Below are 27,459 nucleotides of genomic sequence, written 5' to 3' on the forward strand. Positions count from 1 at the left end.
TGTGACCCTGAGCAAGTCACTTAACCTCCTTGTGCTCCGTCTTGTAATTGTAAGTGACTCTGCAGCTGATCCATAGTTCACACACCCTAGTCTCTGTAAGTCGCCTTGGATAAAGGCGTTTGCTAAATAAACAAATAATAATTTTCACTTCTACCTCGTTTTCATGGACAGTCAACTCGAGATGACTCTAGTGCGCTCAAGTTGGTTTGAATTCTCCCACAACTTGAGTTGATGGGCAACTTGAGTTGGTGAAAAAGTTGGTGGGGCTGGGGGGGGGGGGTCAACTTGAGCACTTACCCAAGTTCTGTGGTTCATGGAATCTTCTTCTTCTGCTTCTTCTTCTGCTTCTTCTTCTTCTTCTTCTTCTTCTTCTTCTTCTTCTTCTTCTTCTTCTTCTTCTTCTTCTTCATAATAATAATCATAGTAAGGACCCACAATATATTTTGGTGATTACAGGTCCAAACAGATAACCTGAGAATAAGGCATAAGAACTGAGAGCTTTAATCTTATAATAACTTGATAAAGAAAAAGAATCAATGCTTATTGATAAAACACTCACAGGGACATTCTTTGATTATTTTTAAACAGCGGTAAATAAATAAATACTGTTAAAAAGTTGTAGTATAATCGTGCTAATAACATTGCTGTGGCATCTTTCTCAGTAATAATGAAACTCTCTCGTTCCAAATAATTTACTCAGGAGTAACATGCCACAGCAATGCCATTATCCCTCAAGTAGTACCAGATATCATGTTTTAAAATGAAAATACATGTGTGCTACAGTACAACATGTGTTTATTTCAACACTGCACATTTGAAGCCCATTTAGCTAATGGAAAGTACAAACAAGGTAAGATTTATTAATTTGTTTCCAAATTTTAATCTGGTTATAAAATAGCCAAACCAGATATACAGCGAGTACTTGGGATTGTAGGCAACAGTATAAGATAATGCAATACACTTAACTGCATACATTATTCTTGTAATTTCTTTAAACTTGTTAGAAAGACATGAGGCATATTACGTTAAAGGTTAATGTAATATTGCAAATGATTGTATCTATTATTAGGGCTTTTATTTATGGACAGTTTTAGTTTATTAAAATTAGTTGTCATAACATTATTAGGTCATAGACTTTAGAAACATAACAGGAAATATTGGAAATTGCCAAGACACAAGAAAACAGTCTTGCTGAAGGGCCGAGGGTTTTGTAGCACTGTAAATGCATGTGCATTTATTAATCTTGCATGGCCTTCACTTCTCTAGTTAAGTGTTTTTTTTTATTTTTTATGGAGGCTTGATTTTCACTGCTTACAAACTGGAAATGGTGCAGCTTTTCTGTGTAGCAGAGTTAAACAGGACAATCCACACCTGGGACAACCACTATAACTAATGTGTACTGCTCATCCTTGTTAGACAGCTTTTTGGGTCTTTCAGTCCTGGGTTTGTCAATTACAGATGATGTTTCTCTGTACTTGTTGATTATGCTTCAGATACCACACCTTGAAAATCAAGCGATGCAAGCTATTTCATGCAATGTTTTTCCTTCTTTATGCAAGTCAAGGTTGTTATAATAGTGGAAAACACTAGTGGAGGGGCTCCCGAGTGGCGCATCCAGTAAAGGCGCTCCTCGCAGGATGTGCCCTATAGCCTGGAGATCGCAGGTTCGAGTCCAGGCTATGTCACAGCTGACCGTGACCGAGAGTTCCTAGGGGGCGGCGCACAATTGGCTGAGCGCTGCCCGGGTAGGGAGGGCTTAGGTCGGCAGGGGAATCCACGGCTCACCGCGCATCAGCGACCCCTGTGGCCGATAGGGCGCCTGTGGCTCTGCAGCAGAGCCGCCAGATCTGTGTTGTCCTCTGGCACTATAGGTCTGGTGGCATTGCTGTGGATCTGCAGTGCGAAAAATGACGGCTTGGAAGGAGCACGTTTCGGAGGACGCGTGTTCCAGCCTCCGTTTCCTGAGTCGGCGGGGGGTTGCGAGCGGTGAGCCGGGGATACAGATACTAATTGGGCATGCTAAACTGGGGTGAAAACCGGGGTAAAATAATTGGCGACGACTAAATTTTTAATAAAAAAAAAATAAAAAAAAAATAAAACACTAGTGGAGGCTTTAAGTAAATTGCTGATGCTCATGATGCATCAGAGTAGAAAAATGCAACATGTCTAAGATTTTTGCACAGTAGTGTATATGTATATTTGTGTGTGTGTGTATATATATATATATATATATATATATATATATATATATATATATATATATATATATATATATATTACACACACACACACACATACACAGTGATTCGCAGATGTATTCACCCCCCTGCAAAGTTTTCACATTTTGTTGGCACATTGAGCGTACTTCACAACGCTTTCAAATTAGACATTGATAAAGTTAAAAAATGCATATAGAATATAAATAAGTAAGATTTTACAGAGAAAAACAGATTAATCTCAGTTGCATAAGTATTCAACCCCTTTGCTACTGCAGCCCTAAATCAGCTTGAAAGATCACAAAATTAGTGAAATGGTTTCAGCCTGTGTGTACTCAAAGAGGTTTAACTGAAAAACTGTGTATACATTATTTGTAATTCAACAAAATGTGACATTATTGGTAGGGGGTGAATACTAATGCAAACCACTGTGTATATAATACATATATATATAAAGCCAGTGCTGCCACATCCCAGTGGCATGTCATGCTGTTCCTCCTCAAAAAATGATTGTTTTGCTTGTTCGTTTTATTATTATTATTATTATTATTATTATTATTATTATTATTATTATTATTATTACTATTATTTATTTCTTAAGAGACGCCCTTATCCAGGGCGACTTACAATTGTTACAAGATATCACATTATTTTTTACATACAATTACCCATTTATACAGTTGGGTTTTTACTGGAGCAATCTAGGTAAAGTACCTTGCTCAAGGGTACAGCAGCAGTGTCCCCTACCAGGGATTGAACCCACGACCCTCTGGTCAAGAGTCCAGAGCCCTAACCACTACTCCACACTGCTCCACACTGCTTTTAAGTCAGACCCCAGTCTATGAAGCAAGGAAATCACCATTTGTCAACACTATAAACAACACACTCAGGGCAGGATTTTCAAAAACCAGTGTTATTGTATCAAAGTCATGGTATAGTAACGAGAGCTTTAGTAGCAAGTGATTTTCAAACGAAATGTGTTAATTAAATCAATCCGTTAACGCTTTGAAATTGAGTCGATGAGGTCGTTAATGAACGCATGTCTCGTTAAAAAGCTTAATTGTCACAGGTCACCTACATCACTTCCTGTCTCAATGACTAGATAAGGGGAACTCGTTAATCAAAATGCATGTTAACGAGATCAGGAAAATGAATGGAAGCAAAATTCAGTGTTACGGAAACTATTATCGTACAGGGAGGCGGCTCTCCCACCAGCGAGCAGCAGCCAAATGGAAATAAAAAATAATGGGAATATCTATGCTGTGTATAATTTGTAAACTTCATTTAAGACTGTGCATTTTGTCATGCAGAATGTACATTTATTTAGAACACTTCACATTTAAAATGCTGATTTACAATTGTCTGGTGTTTGGGTAAAAATCGGACGGCACAGATTTAAAAAAAATAATAATTAAACCCCACTAGTCATTTACCCTCATTCAAGGAGATATTTTGCCACAGCTTACTATATACAACTCTTTTAATGTGCATTTTGCAGTCTCTTTTTTGTTAAAAAGAAAAAAAAATTACCGTAAGCCATCTATGTATATTGGTTGGAATTTATTTTCTAATGTTGACATCTACTTTTGTATGTATTTTAGTATGCATGATTGAAGCCTATAATTAGGGTCCTGCGTTTTATGCGACCTGTTTTTTTCAATTGTAATTCAAATGCTATCCCCTAGATGTCCCTGCATCCACTCCAGTTATAGTAATCAGATTCACAATTAAGAAATCAACACATTACGCTTTGACTAATTAGAAAAATAAAAGCTAATTATGATGAGTATAAATGGCAATTGAATAAATTGATGCGTTAAAAGAAAAATCGAGAGACTTAAACATGGAGTCAAAGACATTGCAATCAGAAAGCATTTCATTGAGCGAACGCACGCAACAATATCCACCTGGTGTTCTGTACACCGATGGGTATCATTTATTTTGCACAACTTGCCATTTATCTTTAGACCACACTCGGAAGTCAACAATAGACTGACATTTATCATCAGAAAAACACAGAAAACGAAAGGCTGAGATTGACAGCTATGAGACGCGTCCTCCAGTGAGAAACGTAAGGGGAATGAAAATTATGAATGCCGACGAGGTGTTATTTTCGATTTGACAGAGGCATTTGTTTGTGCTAATATTCCCCTGGAAAAAATAGATAATCCCAAACTACGTGCATTTCTGAACAAACATGTAATAAATGCGGGAGCAATTCCTACAGCAGGTCAACTGAGAAGGGAATATCTACCCCAAATTGCTGAGTTGCACAAGATGAAAATTGTATAACTAGTAAAGATGTCTAACAGTGTATCTGTAGTTACTGACAAGTCTACAAATGCAAAAGATCAGTTTGTTTTGCACATTTTGTTTGTCCTCCCAAGGACTATCGAATACCTTCGAACTGAAAGTAATATTAGCCGATACAGTTAATCTGCACTCTGTGAATTACTCATCGGTGGCACAGGGCGTTGTGAAATGTTTAAACGCATTTGAAGTTAATTTTAATAATGTGACTGAATTTGTCCGGTCCACAAAATCACAATAGAACTCCCTACCCAATACACAATTTGATTATAATTAATTGTTCGGTGAATTCCTCTAATCATGCATCTTCTTTGGTACTCTTTGCTCGCCTCCATGATAAATAAACTCAACATGATTAGAAGTAGCCACTGAACACTTACAGTATTATAAGAACATTTTAAATGCATACAAACATGTGAAGGTGAAAGTGTGCATTGTACATAAAGTGTGGGGGGAGTCTGACAACATTACAGAATACGTTTAGGCAAATTCCTTGTCAATGTCCTCGATCACATTCCTAGTAGATCTGTGTGCCCTTGTGCGCCTGCTCTTCATTCTTGTGTGGATAAGACACAGGTGTAAAAGCCAAGGATGCATTGCAAATCCACAATCGCCTAAGGAAACTTTTATTGTAATATCTAATATGACATTTTCTATGCCAAGATTTCAGTTGTATAATTCAAATAAAATCTACAGTAGAGGTCAGCTGTCATATAATGTATGTATACAGAATTCAGATAGGCTACAGTTGCATTGATAATTTATTTGTAAAATTACACTGGGTGCAAATAACAGTGTATCATTTTAGCAATATAACAAACATTCCGTAAGGTTACAAATGATTAAAATAAGTGAATAAATCTCATTCATAACCACAAGTATAGAAAAGGCTAAAATATTTTCAAATATTGAATTATCGAGGTAGCCTATAAAATTAACCCTGGTCCTGTATCGTTGGTGTCACAGATGTGGTCTGTTAAATGTCTGTTTCAAGATGAGTTATAGACTCTCTCGTTAATTAAAACCCTCTTTTTTCAAGTGCAAATTAACTTCTGATAAATGATGACAGTTAATATGATTTTCTTTTAAATTCCCACGCAAACAAAAGAAATAGTCGCAAGCACGATTATTTAATAACGAAATAGGTACACAACTGCTTGAAAATGCCAAAATCAATGCTACATACCGATTTCTTGGGTTCTCATTTACAAACTTTTGAAAATCCTGCCCTCTGTGTCACTACAATCTCAGATGACCTTTATACCAGTTTTGAATCTCCTCATTATATCCCTGCGTGGTTTGAAACTTGCATTAGCCCTGCACCTGGTGCTGGGTTTTCAGAACTTCACATGTTTATGTAGGCTATAGGCTCATCCGCAAAGCAGTGCGGTCCAGCAACCTGTGCTCCTGAACACCTGGTCAGAGTGCCTGGACCTCCAGCCGTTGGGCCTGAAGATCATTCCGGAGCACCACCAGGCACAGTCTCTCACCTGCTTCCCTGCTCCGCTCACCCTGAAGCCCCAGACGTCATGTCACGAACAGCAGACATCGCTTGGGCTCTCCCTGCCTGTTTCTGTACTCCCCCTGGCGGCTCAGACATTGCTGCACTGTGGCCAGGCCTCAAGCCTCTGCCTGCTGCTGCTCCCGACAGCTCACCGGCCTGCACACCTCTCACCCCGGTCACCCTGTCTGGGTCCCTCGTTGCTGGGTCGCCGTCCCTGCCCTGAAGCGCCGGAGGGATCAACCCAACCTCAAGCCCACCTGAAGGATCGGTAGAAGATGGAAATCTATGGACTTGAGGGTGGGTGCAGTTCACAGTGTTATTGTATTAAGAGATCCAAGGGTAATGCTCTGTCCTGGTGTGAGGTTACATTAAGAAAAACACAAAGAATGAATCACTCAGTTCAAGCAACAGAAATAGCAAGACGGTTTTTAAATAGCAATTTTGGTGTTACATAGCTCTTTAGAAGATAAGTTATTTATATATCGCACACTCTGTGCCAGACTGCCGTGACCTCCCATGTAGAGGTAACTCTTGGACTATTTATTAATTTATCAGTCTGATTCTGGATAAGGCTGTCAGCTTTACATGGTTCTGTAGACGTGCAAACTATCTGCAGTAAACTAAACGGCCATGTCAAGCAAAAAAGTAAAATACATAAAAAATCTTTCAATTTGAATTTCCATAATTAAGCCCATTGTTACTTAATGTAGTTGTAATATCTGGTACTACACACAATTTAAATACATCTTTGTTTGCCAGGCATACTTTTAGACTGTCTTGCAATTCCTGGGTCATTTTACTTAGAGGCTGAAGTTGTTCCCACACCTTCACTGGCTACTAAGCATCAGTGCTACGGACATCAGCAAAGGCCCTTGTGTACTCCATAGCCGAGTACTGTGCACTGGTATAGACCAGAAGTAGCCACAACTTGTTAATGTCCAACTGAACACTGCAATGCGGTGCATCACTGGAACCTTTAAGCCGACCCTAACACCCTGGCTGCTCGTGCTGTCGCACATCACGCCCCCATCCATTCGCCACGATGCCGCAACCCTCCGGGAAGTCCAGCGAATCATGGAAAATGAACGTCTCCCCATCCACCAGGATCTCAACAACGTCCCTCACCACCGCTTGAAGTCATGCAAGCCCTTTTGGACCCACGTGCTTCACCTTCGACAATGTGTCTTCAACCCTGAGGATGCTTGGAAAGCCGAATGAAGTTCACAAGAAGTCACAAACAAACACCTCATGAAAGACCCGATGTAGAAGATCCCTGGCTACGATCTTCCGCGAAACTTCTGGGCAACCCTTAACTGCATCCGCACAAACCATGGCAGATGCGGATACTTGATGCACAAATGGAAAATTAAAAACCCTCCAGTGTGCTACTGTGGTCACCCCGAACAGACCATGGAACATATAACGACTCAATGCCCGGTTCATAAGTACGAAGGAGGCATCACAGCGATACACTCCGCTACTTCTGACACAGTTGTCTGGCTTAACCACCTAAATGTTGAAATACAGTTTCAAGGCCAGCAACACGCTTTGAACCAGAAGACACCACTGGTGTGAAATGACCAAGGATGTAAAGCAGCAACAGATTTGCTGGAAGGCCAGGCAATCATAATATAGTACCAGATATCAGTTCTAAAATTAAAATACATGTTTGCTTTCCCTTCTGAAGAGATGTCATTTTGATGTAATTTTGACCTTTTCTGTACCTTCCCAAGTGCAATTTATGTATTCTTTTGTAGTGAGGTGATTACAAATGCCTAACCAGGGCATTATATAGTCTTAGAATTGCTTCTCTAGGCTTGTATTCCATACTGTTTTTGGAGGGATGTGTGGTCAGTTTCTGGCTGGGGCTGACTCAGTCCGCATGGAATCTGGAGTACTCTGTGGGGTATACTGGCCTTCTGGCTGGAGGGTACTTCTGCCCTGCCTGGTGAAGCCGCAGTTGGTAGCTGGCTGTCATAGACACTAATGAACAGATGAGCTAACTGAGGCTCTGCATGCAAAGTGCTGCTGCAGCAAGTCCTTATGCCACCATGCAGAACATTCAGAGCCGTGCGCCAAGTAATTTAGCTTCAAGGCGGATATGTGGTCTTTTAAACACAAACCCTGCACACTGCGGTTGGTCTACATTTAGGCGCTTCCTCTGCCAGGAAAGATAACAAGAGGTTGTGTCTAATAAGCCTCTTAGACTTTTTAATTGCATATATTTGTAGTCAACTGCTAAATTAAACTCCTTAACAGAATTTGACGGCACTGTGTTTCTAAAAACATACCATAAAGTTATGGAGCATTTACATTTTTTGATATAAAGCCATGTCATTTTAAACTTTTTAAACAGAAAAGCAAGTTAAATACATTTTCAAAATGTTAAAGCTGAGCTAAGACCCTTTTTAAAAGAAGTATCCCAATCTTTAGACCTACCATATGGTATGTATACCATATACCAAGTATTGAACAAAAGACAGAAACACATGCAATATGTAGTACGTACTTAATGTAAGTGGGCTACCCCTGAAATGACAGAATCATTTATAATATAATGCAACCAGAATTAGTGGCAGTAATCATGGAGGGATATTTCCCATTCATAAAAATCTACTCTATATAATATGGCAGACTAGTCATGCTGAATCAGTAGGCCTAACACCCTACAGTCTAGATGTTTATATTGCTTTGTGTTAACCCTTTACGTAAAACTTAAATAACACAAACCATACGATTGCTACATTGTGGGTTGTTAAATTGTTCTTAAATGTTTTAACATTGTCAGATATATTGAGGCCAGCTGTAGTGTTTTATAATGTAGGATGTATGCAGTGTAATGTTGGGTATTGAAGTTTTTTTTCCATTTACAGGTAAATGTTGTACATATGTAGTGTCATCCACATTCATGTTACTATATCATGGAGCTTCTCAGGATGGCTTTTTTGATTGGTTGTACACATTCCCAATAATACTAAAGTTTAAACGATATTAAATCTAAAAGCCTACCACACACCCAGATGCGATGCAGTTTTTCATTGGATGACAAGATACTTTCACAGCGACGTGACCATACACACCAGAAGTGAAACAGAGGTGATGTGACAGGTTTGAAAACTGCCAGACCTCTATACAACTATTCAAAATTTCTATGATCAAGACTGGTACATATTTGTCACCATGATGTGGAAGTTATGAGTGTCTTCTCTGACTGTATTTCAACATTTATGGCAATAAATTATACATAACAGGCTTATCCCATTTCTTTGAAATGAACTCCCATATATTGTCTTTCAAATCTGTATCTTTAAAATTGCAAAGACCTTTGTCATAAAGTTCTGAGTATTTTTATTATTTATTAGTATTATTTTTTCCTCCATCATTCTGGAGATTGCTTCACCCTGTTGAACCATGTGCATAGAAACTGATACTTTCAAAAGTATGGATTCTATTCATTTTGTCGCATCGCTGCACAGTTTCGCTTGTCACATCGCGTCCGGTGTGCAGAGGCCTTAGCAGTTACTTTCTGTGGAGAACTGTCTTGCTTAAAAGTACCGGATGTTTTGTGAGAATAATTTGTTTCTGAATGGGAAGTTGAGGTTTTCAATTGCTGAACCTTTTTTTTTGTTTGTTTTACTGTTTGTTTTTAGGCTGGAAGCCCAACTTCAGTTAGCGCTCCTTGCAGCTTCTCACGAACCTCGGTCACCCCTTCAAACCAGGACATTTGCAGGTAATGTGTAACCAAATGACTTTGTAAAGAAGTCTGTGTACATTGTGAGTCATTTACTTGGTTTAATAATATTTACAGCCTAGGTAATATCAGCATATCAGCACTCAATCTATTGTTCTTCTATAATCTTCAGTATTTTTCTGTTTCCTTGCTTTTCTTTAACACATGCATGCATTTGTTTCGTTTTATACTTTACCTTTCTGTTTTTCTTGATTTAATCCCATTCACACTGCATGCAGTTCCAAAGCACATGTTGCAAAACAGGGTGTACAGAATCCTGTGCAGACAGTCGTTGTCTTGAAGAGTTCTAATAGCAATAGCTCTGTCGCTCAAGGGGTCGCCCAGACAACAGTCTACCAAGAAAAGAAGAAGAATTTATTTGGACATGATTGGGTGCATCTACTGAAGCCCTCCATGAATGTCAAGTCATACGGAGCTCTGAAATTTTCCAAATCCCTCAACGATGTAGGCCAGAAGATGGATAGCCTTTACAGTGGTTTAAACTTCATTGATAGGACATGCTCAGAAGGGAAATTAGCACCGGTTGAAGAGAACTGCTCAGGAATAAATCACTTTCAGACCAATAACATAACACACAACGGGAAACCTCATCATTATAATCTTCCCTTCTCTTATCATGTTCCGATGTTTTCCACCAACTACAAGTGTATCTCAGGGGTGGGAGAGGACCATTGTACCATCCACATACCTACTCACGAAGGGAGGCAAACAAACGAGCTACAGAAAGGCACACACCTGTTCCGCTTTCTCTTGTCCTTTCCCCGTTCCTCGACCGCTGGGAGCCTTCACAAGCTGTCTGAACTGGAGAGCTATGCCACCCGCATGCACATCGCAAAGTCCTCCAGCTCTTTGATGGGCGGCAACGTGTCGTACTGCACCGATGACATTGGAGATGATGAAGTGTTTGAAGACAACAGCCGGTCGAACTTCAAAGCAGATGAGCAGCGGACCCCGCTCTGCTCGCAGGAGGAGGTTTGCGATCTTGACTGCTGTTCCTCTCCGGTGTCAGAGAAAATGGTCCCACTGTCTCCGTATTCAACTTCAGGGGATGTGTGCAGGTTGGTTCACAATTACAACCACCCTTCTTTGAACCCCTTCCATCTATCCTCTTTCTACTCTATAATTCCCATGTAATCTTCCCTGTGTGTTTCATATTCTTGCAAGCAGTTAGAGATAGTATACAGTACATGAAAGCATGTGTAAACAATTAGCAGCCATTTAAAACCACATTCACCCAGCTATCACGCTTACATTCCCTGCCTTTCCATTTTCATTGTGTTATTTTACCCACTTTTTTTGGGGGGGGGGGGGTTGACAAGCTATTAAATGTGGTGTTTTCTAAAGTACTCTAACTAATATGGGCAAGCACTGCTGCAATGCTGCTGCACTTCTATTTATTTTCAGTTAGTTTAAGCAGGTTTTGCAACTGTTATGTGACTGGTGGTTTATAATTATTTATTGTTGGCATTGTAAAGGCTTTCCTAATGGAATTTGCTAATATACATATATAATTTATTTTAAGTCTATTTAAACCCACAGGTTCATTTTAGTTTTCAATATTCAATATTCTCCCAAGACTGGTAACTAGTGTATATATGTATATTTATGTTGCCTCACTACACTGTAGTTCACAATTGAATGTTCACTTAAAACTATTCATTAAGGTCATTACATGAAATAATTGTATCCGTCAATAGTACAATTCTTGGATTTATGAAAGAACCGACCATATCTACATGTAATTCAGATTAAATGCCTCATGTAAGAATTGTGTATGAAATGTTGTCTATGTATTGTATTATTGATGTAAAAAAGTATTTTAAAGTCTCAGCACGGTATTGCCCCCTACAGTGTGATTCTGAGTTTTCACAGACTTTAATTAAACCAGCTCTGGAGAAAGATCCTCGCTCTCTGTGCCTGAAGGCAGTTATGAAGTCTAGTGTGTGTGTGTGTTTATGATTAAGGAATTCACATCAATCTAAATATTTTGTGGGTAATCAACAGAATCTTTTTGTATACTGTATACTGTACAATACATTTAAACTAGCCATATCTTGAGATTGGCTCACCAACTTGGTATGGAGATTGCTCAGGGAGTCGTTCTAGTACAGACATCTGTAATCTGGTATTTAAATCTTGACTTGCATAGTAAGAGAAGACACCTCTGTGTATTCATCACTGACAGCAACCACAGTGCTTGGAAGTAATTAAAAAGGCAAACAGATTGCTTGGGTATACATTATAGTCAAAAGTGTTGAGTACAAATCTAGGTAGTTTGTGATGAGTTTGTATAACGAACTGGTGAGACCACTCCTAAAATTCCGTGTTCCATTCGGTTCACCACATTACAAAAAGGACATGGTGGACCTGTGGTCCTATGAAGAGCAGGAAGACTAATCCCACGGTTTAAAGGTATGGGTTACCAAGATAGGTTAAAGGAATTGCATTTATTTAACCTAGAGCAACTCAAATTTGGGGTGGGTCTTGATTGAAGTCTTTAAAGTTGACGACATTAACCCTAGCCAATGAATCAGTACGGCAATGAAACCAGGACATCGGAGACCTTTGGAAAGTGGAGAGAACAGAGGGTAGGAGACACTTCTTTACAAGAGTAGTGAGGGTATGGAATAGACTAACTAGCCATGTTTTTGATATTTTTTTGAATGATTGGCATCTATTAAGACCTGACTTGATGTGTGTTGAAGTCAACTAAGAACCAGACAAGCACTGATGAGCTGAATGGCCTCCTGAGGTTCATATATTTCTGCTAATGCCTTTTTCATTTTACAGTTTAGACAATACTGAGTACCACAACAAAATAGGTACACATCTGTACAATTGAGAGGCCTCTGCTTGAATGGGCTGTTCAGGTCAGGATTAAGACATGCTCGCAGGGCTATGAGGGGATGATCAAGTGATGTCTTACTGTAGTCAATGTTATTGTCCACACCTTGCATGACACATTGTTTTTATTGTATTAACCTTCACAAAATGCATCTGGATATAGTGATTTATATAGTTGTTTTAGAAATAAAAGTTAGTTAGAAGTTAGTGTTCTTTTTTCCTTCATGCATCCATCAGTATAAATAATTATTGTGATTCCAAACTCCGGTGTAGATTTCAACAAAGATATGTTATTCAATACAGTCAAACAGGTATTCCATTTTCCCTAAGCACAGGTCATAACAGAACCAATAAGACAATACAATGTTGTAGTTTAATATAGACTTAACCTTATGACATCACTTTTTTTCCTTTAACCCAATCAGAAGAAAACAAGTTTCTTAGTTACAGTTCTACAAAACTCTTCGCAGCCCTTGAAGTATCTGACTATGTCCAGATCCCCTTAAAAAGGCTAGCTTTTATGACCCCTTCATAAACCAACTGTGTTTTCTAAGCAAAACCTGTTTATATCTAGTTATAAACAGGTTTAACTGCAAAATTATTGTGGGGAACACATATCAAATTGTAGGTATCATTGATGGATGGGTGGGGTACTGAAGGCAATATAAATGTTAATTTTCTATGTTTGTAGCATATCCTTATGAGGCACAATACTGTATATTTATTAGCTATGGCACAGATAAACTTCTCACACAATTAAACATCACTTACATTCTCACATCCAGCCTTTTGTTTTCATTATTATTTTTGAGCACTTGTATGTGCACTGGACTGTATACCAGTATTGGTAACCCCGTGGTCCTGTTTACTGTTGCCAGTATTCCGGCCACGGACAATAGCACCCTCTGTGGGTAAAAATAAATCAGTGCGCCTGAGCGACATTACAAATAAAGTTGTCTCCTCTGTGTCAGTGAATTGCCCACCACCCTTCCACACTCAAATTTAAGGTCATTTTTGAGAAGAAAAAATTGGGTTAAAAAGTGAGGCTTAAATTCGAAGGAATATGGTATTATCCAGGAAGGTATTGTCTACCACAGAGGAGAGTGCATGGCTTTGTGGATATAGTAGAGGATCCTGTATACATGTGTGTTTAAGAACATAAGAACATAAGAAAGTTTACAAACGAGAGGAGGCCATTCAGCCCATCTTGCTCGTTTGGTTGTTAGTAGCTTATTGATCCCAGAATCTCATCAAGCAGCTTCTTGAAGGATCACAGGGTGTCAGCTTCAACAACATTACTGGGGAGTTGGTTCCATACCCTCACAATTCTCTGTGTAAAAAAGTGCCTCCTATTTTCTGTTCTGAATGCCCCTTTATCAAATCTCCATTTGTGACCCCTGGTCCTTGTTTCTTTTTTTCAGGTCAAAAAAGTCCCCTGGGTTTACATTGTCTATACCTTTTAGGATTTTGAATGTTTGAATCAGGTCGCTACGTATTCTTCTTTGTTCAAGACTGAATAGATTCAATTCTTTTAGCCTGTCTGCATACGACATGCCTTTTAACCCGGGATAATTCTGGTTGCTCTTTGCACTCTTTCTAGAGCAGCAATATCCTTTTTGTAACGAGGTGACCAGAACTGAACACAATATTCTAGGTGAGGTCTTACTAATGCATTGTAAAGTTTTAACATTACTTCCCTTGATTTAAATTCAACACTTCTCACAATATATCCGAGCATCTTGTTGACCTTTTTTATAGCTTCCCCACATTGTCTAGATGGAGACATTTCTGAGTTAACATAAACTCCTAGGTCTTTTTCATAGTTCCCTTCTTCAATTTCAGTATCTCCCATATGATATTTATAATGCACATTTTTATTGCCTGCGTGCAGTACTTCACACTTTTGTTTCCCTTTAGTGACACCTGATGGCCTGAGCTATTGAAGGCCATACTGTGTATTGGGAACCAATGGTCTGGTTTTGATTAAACTGAGCAAGGGCACGTATAAGAGTAGGCAAGCTGTATTAAGACACTTAACAGAAAGCTGGCTCCTTGGTATGCAACATTGTTTTATAAAAAAAACATTTCACACCGTACCAGATCACGTCACGACTGATCAGTACAAGCTTGCAGGGCTATGTTCAGCACTATTGAGTGTTTAATGCTAATGGATGATTGTATAACCTTCAGAAAATGTATCTGGATATAGTTCCCTCTGCTATTTACTAGCATAACCAACACAAGAATATATAAGCTCTATTAAGACACCAACTTACAGTGGAACAGTTAACAGATCTGGCCCCTTGGTATGCATCATTGTTTTGTAAAATACACATTTCACACAATACCACACAGGTACTATAGTGTTGTATTTCAGTGATACTCATATCTAAGTAGAATGAGACAACATATTTGTAAAATGTACTATTTTGTTCCTGCAGTAAAACTGTAATATTTTAATAAGATGTTTTTTTGTTTTTTTTTAACTATTAAACAAAAATCCTCTTGCTCAGTGGTAGGGGAAACCATTGCCATGAAGGAATCCATTTTTAGTGTAGTTGTTCTTTGATACCATAATAGTCTCAGAGTATAGGGGCTGTATTCTGATCACAGTGCAAATGTGAGCGCAAACGCGAACTGCGCTTGCCCCCTATTCTGTGGGGGTAAAAAAAACAAAAAAAAAACACTGTGCTGAAATGGTATTCTGAAGACCATCTTGTGCCGTTATAGACGCCTGCCCCATCGCCATGGGTTGGCATTACATTTCGGGGCGTGGTATCCTTAACATATTCACCGAAGCGATTCTGATGACTGCGCAGTGGGGCCCCAAATACACAATTGAGCACTGCGTTAAGACCTGTTGAAACCAGGTTTATTTAGTGGCGCAATCAGGAACTTTAACAACTGAACACACCATAGAAAGCACAGTAGTCCTAAGTAGCAACTGCGTGCGTTTGGACTGACATAGAAAGAGGAAATCAAAGGAAAAAAAAAACCTTAGATGAAAAAACGACAAAACATAAGAAACTAACAATATTATTCATAGATTAATAATAAAGAAATATATTAATAAATCAAATACAATGGATTACTACATTTACATTTATTTTCATGGACTCTAGCAATTTTATTCATGGCAATTTTTACAAGTGAAAATATTTACGTACAGTATATGGAGAGCAACATAACAGGAGCGCCAATTCTGTATGTGTATGTTTGTCCTTTATTTCCCTGGTGTTGCTAGTGCTGTGTATGTGCGTGTATCATGTGCAACTGTAAACAAGTTAACTGCTGTGTAAACATGACACTGTATTTGCTTTGTTTCCGTGATTGAAATAAGTCACTACTATCAGCAGACCTGAAACAAGATATCGGTTTGGTTGCCTGGTAATGTACAAGTTTAAACAGTTTAAAACATAACGAATTAGAAAATGGATCGGAGAGTTCCTTTAACCTGGCTTAAATCTCTGATAAAGGACTTTGAATGTTATCTTTCAAACTTTGTGTAATCACTGTTCCAAATTAATCCAGCAGAAAATACGTAAATACAGTATTTGTGTATTTTACCTTTTGCCTGTTTGTTGAAAGAAAGTCTCCGTTCTTGTAGTGCACACGCCCTCTGAATGTTGTCTGCCAATGTAAAATATTCTGCTTCTTCGCTGTCCTATCTATTCAAATTTAGTATAGCAAATAAAGATAAAAAAAAAGAAGTAATCGAGAAAGTGTTTGCACAATACTATAGCAACCGGTTTGAATGACGAGTTGAAATCAAACAACTGCACGCAGTCTGATTAGTTTCAGCAACTTTAAACATATCACAGTAACAACACAGGCACGTTGCATATCTTCTAAAGCCAGGAGAAGGAGGCTTTGACTTTACAAACACACACTGTGATCAAGTTACTGAACAAACAGCAAGATCACATACTGCAGATAACTAGATTATTTAATGACTAAAACGTTTTATTTTATTTATTTTGCTAATAAATGTTAGGACCTAACTGTATCTTAAATACTGAAACGTACACGAACATGCACTCAAATCCAAATAAAAAAATAAGAAGTTAGCTACACAGCATGTCCCACTAGCAAATGAATCAGCTACTGCTACTGGTAGACAGGTCAGAGAGGGTAGTAAGGATTTTACACTTTACATGTAGTAATGTCAATGCCATTAAATCATGTACCTTGTATAATTATTATAAATAAATGATAGCCCTACGTGCCTCTACATCTTATATTAATATAGCGATCTCCTGTGTCGTGAAGTGTGGTTTACGTATTCTCTCGGCGACTGACCTACCACTTGCTGTTCTGACTTGCTCTGTGCTACTGCCGCTCGACATGATCGCCACTTTGCATTCAAAATCGGAGCCTTGCGGTGACGCAAGCACATTCTGTCTCTCAAAGGGATTGTTGCCTGACCCTGATTGGATAGCAGATTCCCCAACTTACTCAGCACTGATTGGGTGGACACTGTCAGTGCGCCACTGAACACGCGTGCGCTGGGTTTTCGGACTTTTGGAGAAGCCACTCCCTGCAGGGCAGACGCGATTGACTTTAACCACTGTGTTTGTGATTGCACCCATTTAATCAGAATAGAGCCCTATGAGTGTTAACAATTTTATTAGAAAGCAATGCTGTCAATGTACAGTGCCTATAGTAAGTATTCACCCCCCCTTGGACGTTTTAACAGTTTGTTGTGTTACAACCTGAAATTTTTATGCATTTAAATGGGATTTTTTTTTCCTTTGATTTACACAACCTACTCAACACTTTCAATGTGTGAAAAAAAGGGGGGGTGAAAAATTGTGAATACTTGGTAGAACCACCTTTGGCAGGAATTACAGCTGTGAGTCTTTTGGGGTAAGTCTCTACCAGGTTTGTACATCTGGATCGTGCAATATTCACCCATTCTTCTTGGCAAAATTGTTCAAGCTCTGTCAAGTTGGATGGGGATCGTTGGTGGACAGCAATCTTCAAGTCTTGCCACAGATTCTCAATCGGATTCAAGTCCGGGCTTTGACTGGGCCACTCTAGGACATTCACTTTCTTGTTTTTAAGCCACTCCAGTGTCGCTTTGGCTGTGTGCTTGGGGTCATTGTCCTTCTGAAAGATGAATCTCTGTCCCAGTCTTAGGTCTTTTGCAGACTGAAGCAAGTTTTCCTCAAGGATTTGCCTGTATTTAGCTCCATCCATTTTGCCCTCTACCCTGACAAGCTTCCCTGTCCTTGCCGATGAAAAGCATCCTCATAGCATGATGCTGCCACCACCATGCTTCACAGTAGGGATGGTGTTACCTGGGTGGGTTTGCGCCAGACATAACGCTTTGCATTTAGGCCAAATAGTTCAATTGTTGTTTCATCGGACCACAGACTCTTTTCCCACAGCTTTTCAGAGTCTCCCACATGACTTTTTGCAAATTCCAAGCGGGATTTTACTTGGGCTTTTTTCAGAAATGGCTTCCTTCTTGCCACTCTTCCATACAGGCCAGATTTGTGGAGTACCTGAGCTATTGTTGACACATGGACAGTTTCTTCCATCTCAGCCATGGAACGCTGTAGGTCTTTCAGAGTTGTCATTGGCCTCTTGCTGGCTTCTGTGACCAATGCCCTTCTAAGCCGGCTGCTCAGTTTGGGAGGATGGCCTGCTCTAAGCAGATTCTGGGTGGTGCCGTATACCTTCCACTTCTTAACACTTTGCGGTCCTATGTCGGAAATCAAAAAGATGCAAAAAACAGGTCTCTAATCGTTTTTTCTCTGGAAAAAGCCGAGAAAACCATTCAATGGGCCGAGTGAGACCGATAGGAGCCGAGAGAAGCCGAAAAAAAAGGGCGTATCTCATGAATACCGATAGCCCCGACACCACATAGATAACACGGACATAAACAAACAAGATAGCTGCTTCCGCATCCAGCGCTCAAAGAACATCACAGACATTTGCAGAGCTTTTTCAGATGTTATAGTAATAAAATAATGACTTGGATCGCATTATTGAGGAGTTTGGTGATAAAACGAGTGATCAAGAGATGATTTATCGGTATGTACTATTATTAAGAGGTATTTGAAAAATATAGTGAACAAGGGGTGGGGTGGGGCTGGAGATGCAGTACTGAGTGTCCTGTTGATATGCAGTGCGTTTTAAACCTGTTTTACTGTAAAAAAAAAAAAAAAAAAAAAAAAAACTTTTAAACAGCGTGTCTAAAATAAACTGCACGTGTGAAAATAAATTGGACCTGACGCGCCTGAGACGTGCTGAATAAATGGACCGCTAAGGGTTAATGATCGACTTGACTGTGCTCCAAGGGATATTCAATGCCTTTGAAATCTTTTTATACCCCTCCCCTGATCTGTGCCTTTCCACAACTTTATCCCTGAGTTGTTTTGAAAGCTCCTTGGTCTTCATGGTAGTATCTTTGCTTTGAATGCACTACCCAACTGTGGGGCCTTACAGAGACAGGTGTATTTAATCTGAAATCATGTGAACCACTTTTATTGCACACAGATGTTCTCCATTTAACCTATTGTGTGAATTCTGAAGGCAATTGGTTGAACCTGAGCTTATTTAGGAGTGTCATAGCAAAGGGGTGAATACTTATCTAATGAAGACTTTTCAGGTTTTTATTTTTGATTGATTTGTTTTTTCACCCCCCCCCCCCCCCCCACACCTTTTTTTCACACATTGAAAGTGTTGAGTAGGTTGTGTAAAATAATCAAAAGAAAAAAAAATCCCATTTAAATGCATCAAGATTTCAGGTTGTAACACAACAAACTAAAAATGTCCAAGGGGGGTGAATACTTACTATAGGCACTGTAAAATAAACTAACAGGCCGAGTTTTAACCCTCTGTAGTGTGGAATATAAAAGGAGTCAGGTCTGACGTTACATTATTAAAAAAGGGTTTTATAGTAAAGATCAGGACAGAAGCAATACTAAGGGAAAACTTAGGAGTATCTGATAGATTTTAGTAGTGGAATATTGTTAGTGTTTTTAGATTAATCGATACAGATTTTATATTTCTCTGGTGGCTATGTGAGGAAAATGTATTTAGTCAGAGATGCTAAGCATTAATAACCTAAAATAAATAGTCAGCTGAGATTATAGTCGACATTTCTTTGAGATTCTGAGTCATGAAACAGTATTACAGTACTAACATCAGCAATTTATCAATATTGTAACTATATAATAACCGGTCATTGTATGTGTTCATTGTTTATCAAGCTAAACACTAACATCACTGGATGCAGAATAAATATTGCTATGTGCATAAATGGGTTTGTCCTTTTAATCACTGTTAGCATTTGTTTCAGTTTGCAGTGATAGACCCCAGTTCATGATAAATGTCTTTCTGTGATTTTAAGATTAAGGGTTTTTTAACACCAAAAAAAATGAAATGTTTTCAAAGCAGGTTTCCTTGTGTTGTAACCCAGTGTTGAAGAGTTTGTGCTCTGAGCCCCAAGCTTTAAGTAGCTTTCCTCAGTGGCAATGCATTATAACGGATGATTTTCCTTTTAATGCAGGATTTGTCACTGTGAAGGAGACGAGGAAAGCCAGCTGATTACACCCTGCCACTGTACGGGGAGCCTTCGATTCGTACACCAGGCCTGCCTGCAACAGTGGATCAAGAGCTCAGACACACGCTGCTGTGAGCTGTGCAAGTACCAGTTCATTATGGAGACCAAATTAAAGCCACTACGGAAAGTAAGTGAAATAAAAAAATAACTACAAAAAAATCTTAAGGGAGCACTCTGTTAATAACCTGCTTTATCACTGTGGAGTTTTACATTTAAATGAATTTTCAACTCATTCAATGCAAATTTAAAAAAAAAAAAAAAAAACTCTGATAAGGTAGTCTGTTAATAACATGCTTGTCCCAGTAGAATATTTCATTTTAATGAAAAGTAGAATCACGGTCATGCAAAAGGTAGCCAACTTCACAACCTTGACTTAAAACTCCAGCCTGCTGAACTGGGAGATAGAACTGCCTGATTATTATTACTTTTTTATGTAATTGCATCCAGCATCTGTTAGTCTTTTTTAAATATCTGTTTTACAAAAAAAAATGTATTTGCTAATTTTGAGTTTAAAGTTGCATTGCAATAAATGTGTTTAGACAAAGAGAAGGAGAGGTGATACCTTTTAGTGGACTTATCTAAACAACAATTATTCACAAGCCTTCAGACCTCAGAGGTCTCTTCTTCTTCAGGTGAAAGTAGAAAAGAGCGCTTAATTCTACTTTCACCTAAAGAAGAGGCCGCTAAGGTCTTGAAAGCTTGTGATTGATTATTGTTTAGTTAGTCCAATAAAAGGTATTACCTCTCCTTCTCTTTGTCGATCATCACTGGACTAATATGGCTACCATTTCACCTATCAATAAATGTGTTTAACATTATTGCCAAATCAAAAACGTAACTTTTTTTTGGTCCAGCTTAAAATGTACACCCAAATGCGTGCTTTGCAGCAATAGTAAAAAGGCTGGATAAGTCATAGTCAGACGATGCAGGGTATCATCCTGGCTACGCCAAGTTTTCAGTCTGAGCTGGGAAATTTGAGTGGATGCTTCAGGGCTGATCACGTATCGGTGGTACACCACCCACTTGATATCGTGGGTGTCGGGGTCCAGTATAAATCCGCTATATATCAAGGTCCGCGACATAGCAAGAGACCCATAGAAAAACAAACAGGCTAATAACAAATACTGGACAACCACTCCCTTGTTTTATCATGGGCGTCAGGGCCCAGTATAAATCCTCTATGCAACCTGCTTTTTCTCATTTTTTGTATAAAAAGCAGCACACCGTTTTAATTTGTACAGCGGAGGGTAATTGCTTCTCATCAACTTCAGTCTCCAATTAATTTCATGAGTCTTCCTCTCCTTTCTCAAATACACAAACCCGCTGCATTTAAAGAATCCATTCCCAACATTGGAGTCTTGTTGCTAGGGAGCTGACGTCACTGCCTTGTGACTTTTGCTAGTGCATTGCTGCCACACGTGAACACCTCGTTGGCTAAAATAAAAAACGCTTCAGCAAGTAGATATTTAATTTGCTTTGTGTTATTGTGCAATACGCGTGTATATGATAACAGTACAATATGAATGCTTTGTTGTTAATTGTTTTGTATATTGTTGTTTGTGATGTGCAGTATGAAATAAAACGAACAGTAATTCGTGCCTATGTATATTGCAGCTAAGGCATACGCAGTTAGACAGTAAAAATGGGGAGCTAACTCCAGGACCGCTATCTATCTGAATCCGCAGTATAACGAGGGCTGGGTGTATTTCCATCCATGTGCAACAATTCTGTGCCTGCAGATTCCATAGTAATCACAACAGGACAGATACAAGCATAGAGCTTTCTTTCACTTAACTAAACAGTCTCCTATCTTGAATAGTTGGGCCAGTGCCTGCAAAGCAGATCTGCTGGGTTGAAAAATATATTCAAAAGTGTTTTTTTTTGTTTTGTTTGTTTTGTTTTTTTAAAACCGGTTTTGTTAATATTGCACTGTATTTTCAAGCAGGTGTAATGGCAAAGGCATATAAAACATTGGGAAAGCTACAGAACTTGAAAGAAACAACTTTGTTGCCCTACAGAACAGTTGTTTTGAGGATAGTTTCATACAGTTACAATGATTTGTACCATTGCCGCCTTCATTTTTTTAATTTGTTAATGAGTTTTGTCCCGCCTTTGTCTTGCAGTGGGAGAAGCTCCAGATGACATCCAGTGAGAGACGGAAGATAATGTGCTCCGTGACATTCCATGTCATCGCTATTACCTGTGTGGTGTGGTCCCTATATGTTCTCATTGACAGAACAGCAGAGGAGATTAAACAAGGTCAGACAAGTGGTATGTAGAGTCTTGTGCTCTTTTACCAAACCTTACCCTTATTCATTTATAAAGCTTACCTTCTAATAAATACACACATGGTTAAAAACTATTTTCTCAATATTGTTCTGAACTTATTTCAGACGTCTTGCTGTTAAATATTTCAAATGAGACCGATGAGATGCATACAGTTAAGGAAAGTTTCAATATCTTTAACTGGTTTAATTGTCTAGAAAATAACTTCTCTCATACATTCTGCACTAAATGCTGCCTCTTTTGCATCAGTACAAATTTTTTTTTTTTGGCCAGGTAAATTCTTCAGTTGGCATTAATTCATACTAGTGCTTTCAAAATACTTTGAATTCAAGCAGTGTCTAAATTGCATTTCATTTATTTTATTTTATTGATTTTCAGGTGGCATCTTGTGGATTTAAAGTTAGGTACTTAGCTTTACTGGGAACTTGAATTTACACAATTAAACTATAATATTTGAAACTTAATTTAACTTAACGTGGTATGTTTTATTTTTTCTTTAGCATGTGCAATGATTTTGCACAATATAGCGGATACAGTAACTAGTGAGAATAATATTAACTAACTATGTCTTGATTTTTAGGTGTTTGTACATTTTTTGTTTTAGTTTACAGCATATTTTTGTGCAGTAAATAATTCGCATTCAACTGATTTTCTTTTATAAAATATGAAAGTGAGAGATGGAAGGGACTAGCTAGGAGTCTCTTTTGAGACTATTAAATGTCTGTTCAACATACTGTACTGTATTGCTTCAACAAGAAGACAACTAAAGCTTAGCATACTTCCCTTAGTACTGTTGCCTATGTAGATGAATAATTAAAATTACAGAATTACTTAGTACTAAACTTACGCAGTGTCTGCGTATTTAAGTATTGTACGACCGATACATAAAACTATTTGGATATTCTTTTGTTCTTTCAAATACTAATACATCATTTGATTATTGGTTACTGACCTAGTGCCCTATTTTATGCAAGGGCAAAGGCAAGTTTCCAGGGAACGACACAATAATTGTAATGACTTAAAATTGCTTAACTAAATTGTTTTTTAAAACATATTGTAGTCCTCTCATTAGCATTTTCCTTTGCTTCAAAATTGGGCCCTTACGTGTCAAACAACCTCAAATAGTGAGTGCAGTATTACGTGTAAGTACCACACAACCTAATAGTCTTTGCCCTGGCTTTTGTAGTATATTAAAACCTGTATTAACAGACACCTCAACAGGCACACCTCCAGCACCCCACTAAACAACATGTTCATTCAATAGTCTGGTTTATTACAGCCTGTTAATCTGACTATGAAAAGTACAGTAACATTTTAATTCAAGCAGCACTTACAATCTCTTTCAACACTGCAACCACGGCTCGGATAGATGGCTTCACACAAAACAGGTGATCAGTAAATAGTGAGTTTTTATTTACTGCGTTACTTTTCTTCTTCATTGTGTATATGTTGTTCAGTTCAAGACACTTTAAGGTAGGTTTCATAGTGTGCACATGTCGCAAACCAGTTGCCAAATTATATTTTTATATAATGTAATGTGTAGCCTACCCAAAACACAAGCTGTTATTTCAGCGCAATGATTTCTACATTTAAAATACATTGAACACTGTAAATGTATGTGTGTGCAATTGTATTGTAATTTTTTTTTTTTTTTAAACCCAACGCCTCCTAATGTTGGACAAACATATCCAGTTTAGCGAGAGGCTACTGTATGAGTATGAAAAGCTTTTTGATAAAACACATTTTTTATTTGGGGATGAAGGTGGGGTACCCACTTTAGAATCTGATGGGATTTAACTGCCTTTTATTTATATGTATGTGTGTGTGTGTGTGTGTGTGTGTGTATGTATGTATGTATGTATGTGTGTGTGTATATGTATATATATATATATATATATAACAGTATTAAAATAGGTAAAATAAAGACGGAACAGAATGCATTGTACAGATGACGTTTACATTTAACAAAAACAATGTTATTTTGATTCTTGCACCCTTGCATGTATAGACGTTACCCTTCGGGCACTCTCTGCTGCAGCAAACCACAACTCAGCTCCCGCTATTTAGTTGAACAATGTCGCACGACTCTCGCAATAGAGATCTCGCTAAGAAGACAAATATTTAAATTAATATGTTGTGGCTCTTTTCATTAACATATTTTCTCTTAGTACATATGACAAAATGTTTACTTTGCTAAGTGTTGCAATGAAAATGCAAATTGTGGTATGTTTGCACTTTGACTGGCCCATCTTGGTACACCTACCCTTTTAAAATTAGTTGTTTTAGAGTTATCTTTCTGTAAAGTAACTGAAAGTGATGAAAGAGTAAACAGGCCATCGAAACTCTCAAGTGATATTTCAGTGTTCATTTAAAAGCATACTGGCATGCTCACAGGAGCGAATCACATCAAAGCAGCTAACAGAAATTTCCATATACAGTATTGAAAAGAATATCTTATAAATCCTATAAAAGAACACCATAGATATGGAGGGATAAATAATAGACTCCAGTCTCTATGGGGTCTATTCATAAAGGGTTAACGCCTGTCGAAATGAGAAAACAGGAGGACATGATCAGATTAAATAGCCGCCTATTTAACGGAAGTTTCTATTCCTAAGAGATAATTCAGAAGTGTTGTTAAGCCCCAACAATTTTCGTCTATGAAGGCATGTTTTTAACGAATTGAGAGAAAGGTTAACGATTACCTCATTAGCATAAAGTTTTCATCAGTCATGAGCGTCAATCTGATATTCATAAGAGTGAACGACAGCAAAATGCTGTCGATAACTAGGAGTTACTGAACGCTTTCTACAGTCAAGTCTAAACTAACGACAGCCTCAGCAGACTTTTTTTAAAGACATATTTTATTACTACACTTGCTCTGTTATACAGTTTGACATACCCGTGATTAAGAAAAAACAGAAAAATCTGTAGCTTGATATGAAAGAACATGTTTAATATAAATATATACTCACACAAGAACGTATTCTCTGGCATAATAATTTTGAAACAGCGCTGGGAAGCGGAGAGCAAGTGAGAGACTGAGAGCAGACAGTTATTATTTCTTTGCCGTGATCTGCGGCTGACAGCGGTCATTTTCTTTTTATTTCTTTTAACTGTGTTCACAATAAACAATTTGGACGAATACTGTCTCTGTGAACCAGTTTATTTTCATGGAGCGTTACAATATACAGTATACATACGAGTGCTGCTGAATTAGTCTGTGGGAAATTTGGGCATGCTTGGTACTGCAAAAAACACTGGGAGATCAGATTATTATTATTTTTTTTTTTTTTTTTTTCGCGCACAACAAAACGATCCATTTTGTGTACAGTGTGCAATATGGTGTGAAACTTTAAATGATTCATAAACATAAACTCACCCCTGATTGATTCCCAGGTTTATTAATAATAATAATAATAATAATAATAATAATAATAATAATAATAGTTGAGAAAGTTTTCAAAATGATTATTATTATTATTATTATTATTATTAGAATTACAGTATTATTCAAACGTCTTCCTACAGTGCTTTTTGTTTAGTTTTTTTGTTTGTTTGTTTGGTTCTGCAGTTAAGAATGGAAATCTTATGTGTGCGTATGGAAATGTGTTTACCAGCGTTGCCAAACAAAACACAAATACAAAGTATTTAAAAAAGTACTTTTTTTCTGAATTTTTGGCAGACGTGATAGGGGCATTGGAATCAGGTTTTGCAAACTGCCCGTGACTGGCAGCTGCAGACTCGGGTTTCGGTAGTACTGTCGGTGGATTCCGTTTTTCTTTTTGCAACAGCTACCGACACCACCCAGGGAACATTAATAATGCTGATGATGTCATCAAAAAAAATGCGGATTTTCGTTCTTGAACGACTGTATACCCATTCATAAAGTGCTTTCCGACAGTCACCCATATTCTCAGGTCATTACGGCAGTCGGCAACTACTTTTATGAACAGGGCCCTATGTCACTTATCAAATACAAGGACTGTACCTGGTGGCATCGAAATTGTGCACAATACATCGGATATGCAGCTTACACCTCCAACATATGTATCAGTGGTGACGGGTTTATCTTAATTGTATTAATTGGAAGCAGAACTTTCAGAATGCTGTGCATGTTTGCATAGCTTTAAGAGCAGAGATGAGGTCCTGGACTTCTGGACTGCTACCTACTACAGTTAAAGCTCACTAACTGGGCTCTGTTAACTAACTTACTCCATTTCCAATAGTGTCCCATGTTTAGTTTCTTACACACTGAAGGAACAGATACTGAGCTATAAGTCAGGGCAGACACAAGCATAGGCACTCTTCTTGCTAAGGTATTAGGGAATTGGTAAGTGGAAGTTAGGCATTAATTCTCCACAAGTCTTTTAGGTGATACATCAGATTCAGAGTGTCAGTGTCAATGACGTACATTGTTGTCGATCCCTAAACATGAATGTCAAATTCAGAGAGGTATCAAAAGGCACTGTTCCAGATCTGGTCAAATGATTCATCGTTATGTTAGCAGTCAAAACATCTCCAGTCTGTTCAGATGCTGCAACAAGCTTACACTTGCAGTGACTGTATTAGCAGTAGTGTACAGTAGCAGGCAGTTATCTATTTTATTTTTATTTTTTCTGCTAGTAGCCATTCAATCGCTATGCAGACCATAATAAAACACAACACTTCTTTCATAACTATGTACATGTTCTGATTGACAGGGAAACTGCTTCTGTGACACAACGCTAAATCCAGATTATGGGTTATGTATGTGTTGTGCTCGTGGGTTTCTTTGTTGTATGCTTGAATGCACAACGCAGCATTTCCAGAAATACTTATGCTACTGTTGCATTACGGCCATATTCTGCAGATGGCCGTAAAACTTGCAGTAATTAGTTTCATACAGAGCTTTATCCATCACTTCTTCAGCTTTTACAAATACGATGTAATGGACTGTAAAATGTATTGCCCATAACGTTATCTTAAACTCATT

At 38.2% G+C, this 27,459-nt stretch overlaps 1 protein-coding gene across 9 annotated transcripts in view; it reads left to right on the top strand.

The window, feature by feature from the left end:
* LOC117414489 (E3 ubiquitin-protein ligase MARCHF8-like) overlaps window positions 1-27,459 on the top strand; it is a 112,860-nt gene that overhangs the window by 78,035 nt on the left and 7,366 nt on the right. For 6 of the 9 annotated variants that reach the window (XM_059026535.1, XM_059026529.1, XM_059026533.1 and 3 more), the window contains 4 exons: window positions 9,681-9,760; window positions 10,000-10,839; window positions 20,145-20,325; window positions 22,322-22,469. In XM_059026535.1, the coding sequence (XP_058882518.1) occupies window positions 9,681-9,760; window positions 10,000-10,839; window positions 20,145-20,325; window positions 22,322-22,469 (1,249 nt within the window). The remainder of the gene's footprint in view (window positions 1-9,680; window positions 9,761-9,999; window positions 10,840-20,144; window positions 20,326-22,321; window positions 22,470-27,459) is intronic. The other 3 variants (XM_059026532.1, XM_059026534.1, XM_034024254.3) reach the window with 2 other exon arrangements.

Source organism: Acipenser ruthenus, chromosome 7 (assembly GCF_902713425.1).
Source record: "Acipenser ruthenus chromosome 7, fAciRut3.2 maternal haplotype, whole genome shotgun sequence".
NCBI classification, from domain to species: domain Eukaryota; kingdom Metazoa; phylum Chordata; class Actinopteri; order Acipenseriformes; family Acipenseridae; genus Acipenser; species Acipenser ruthenus.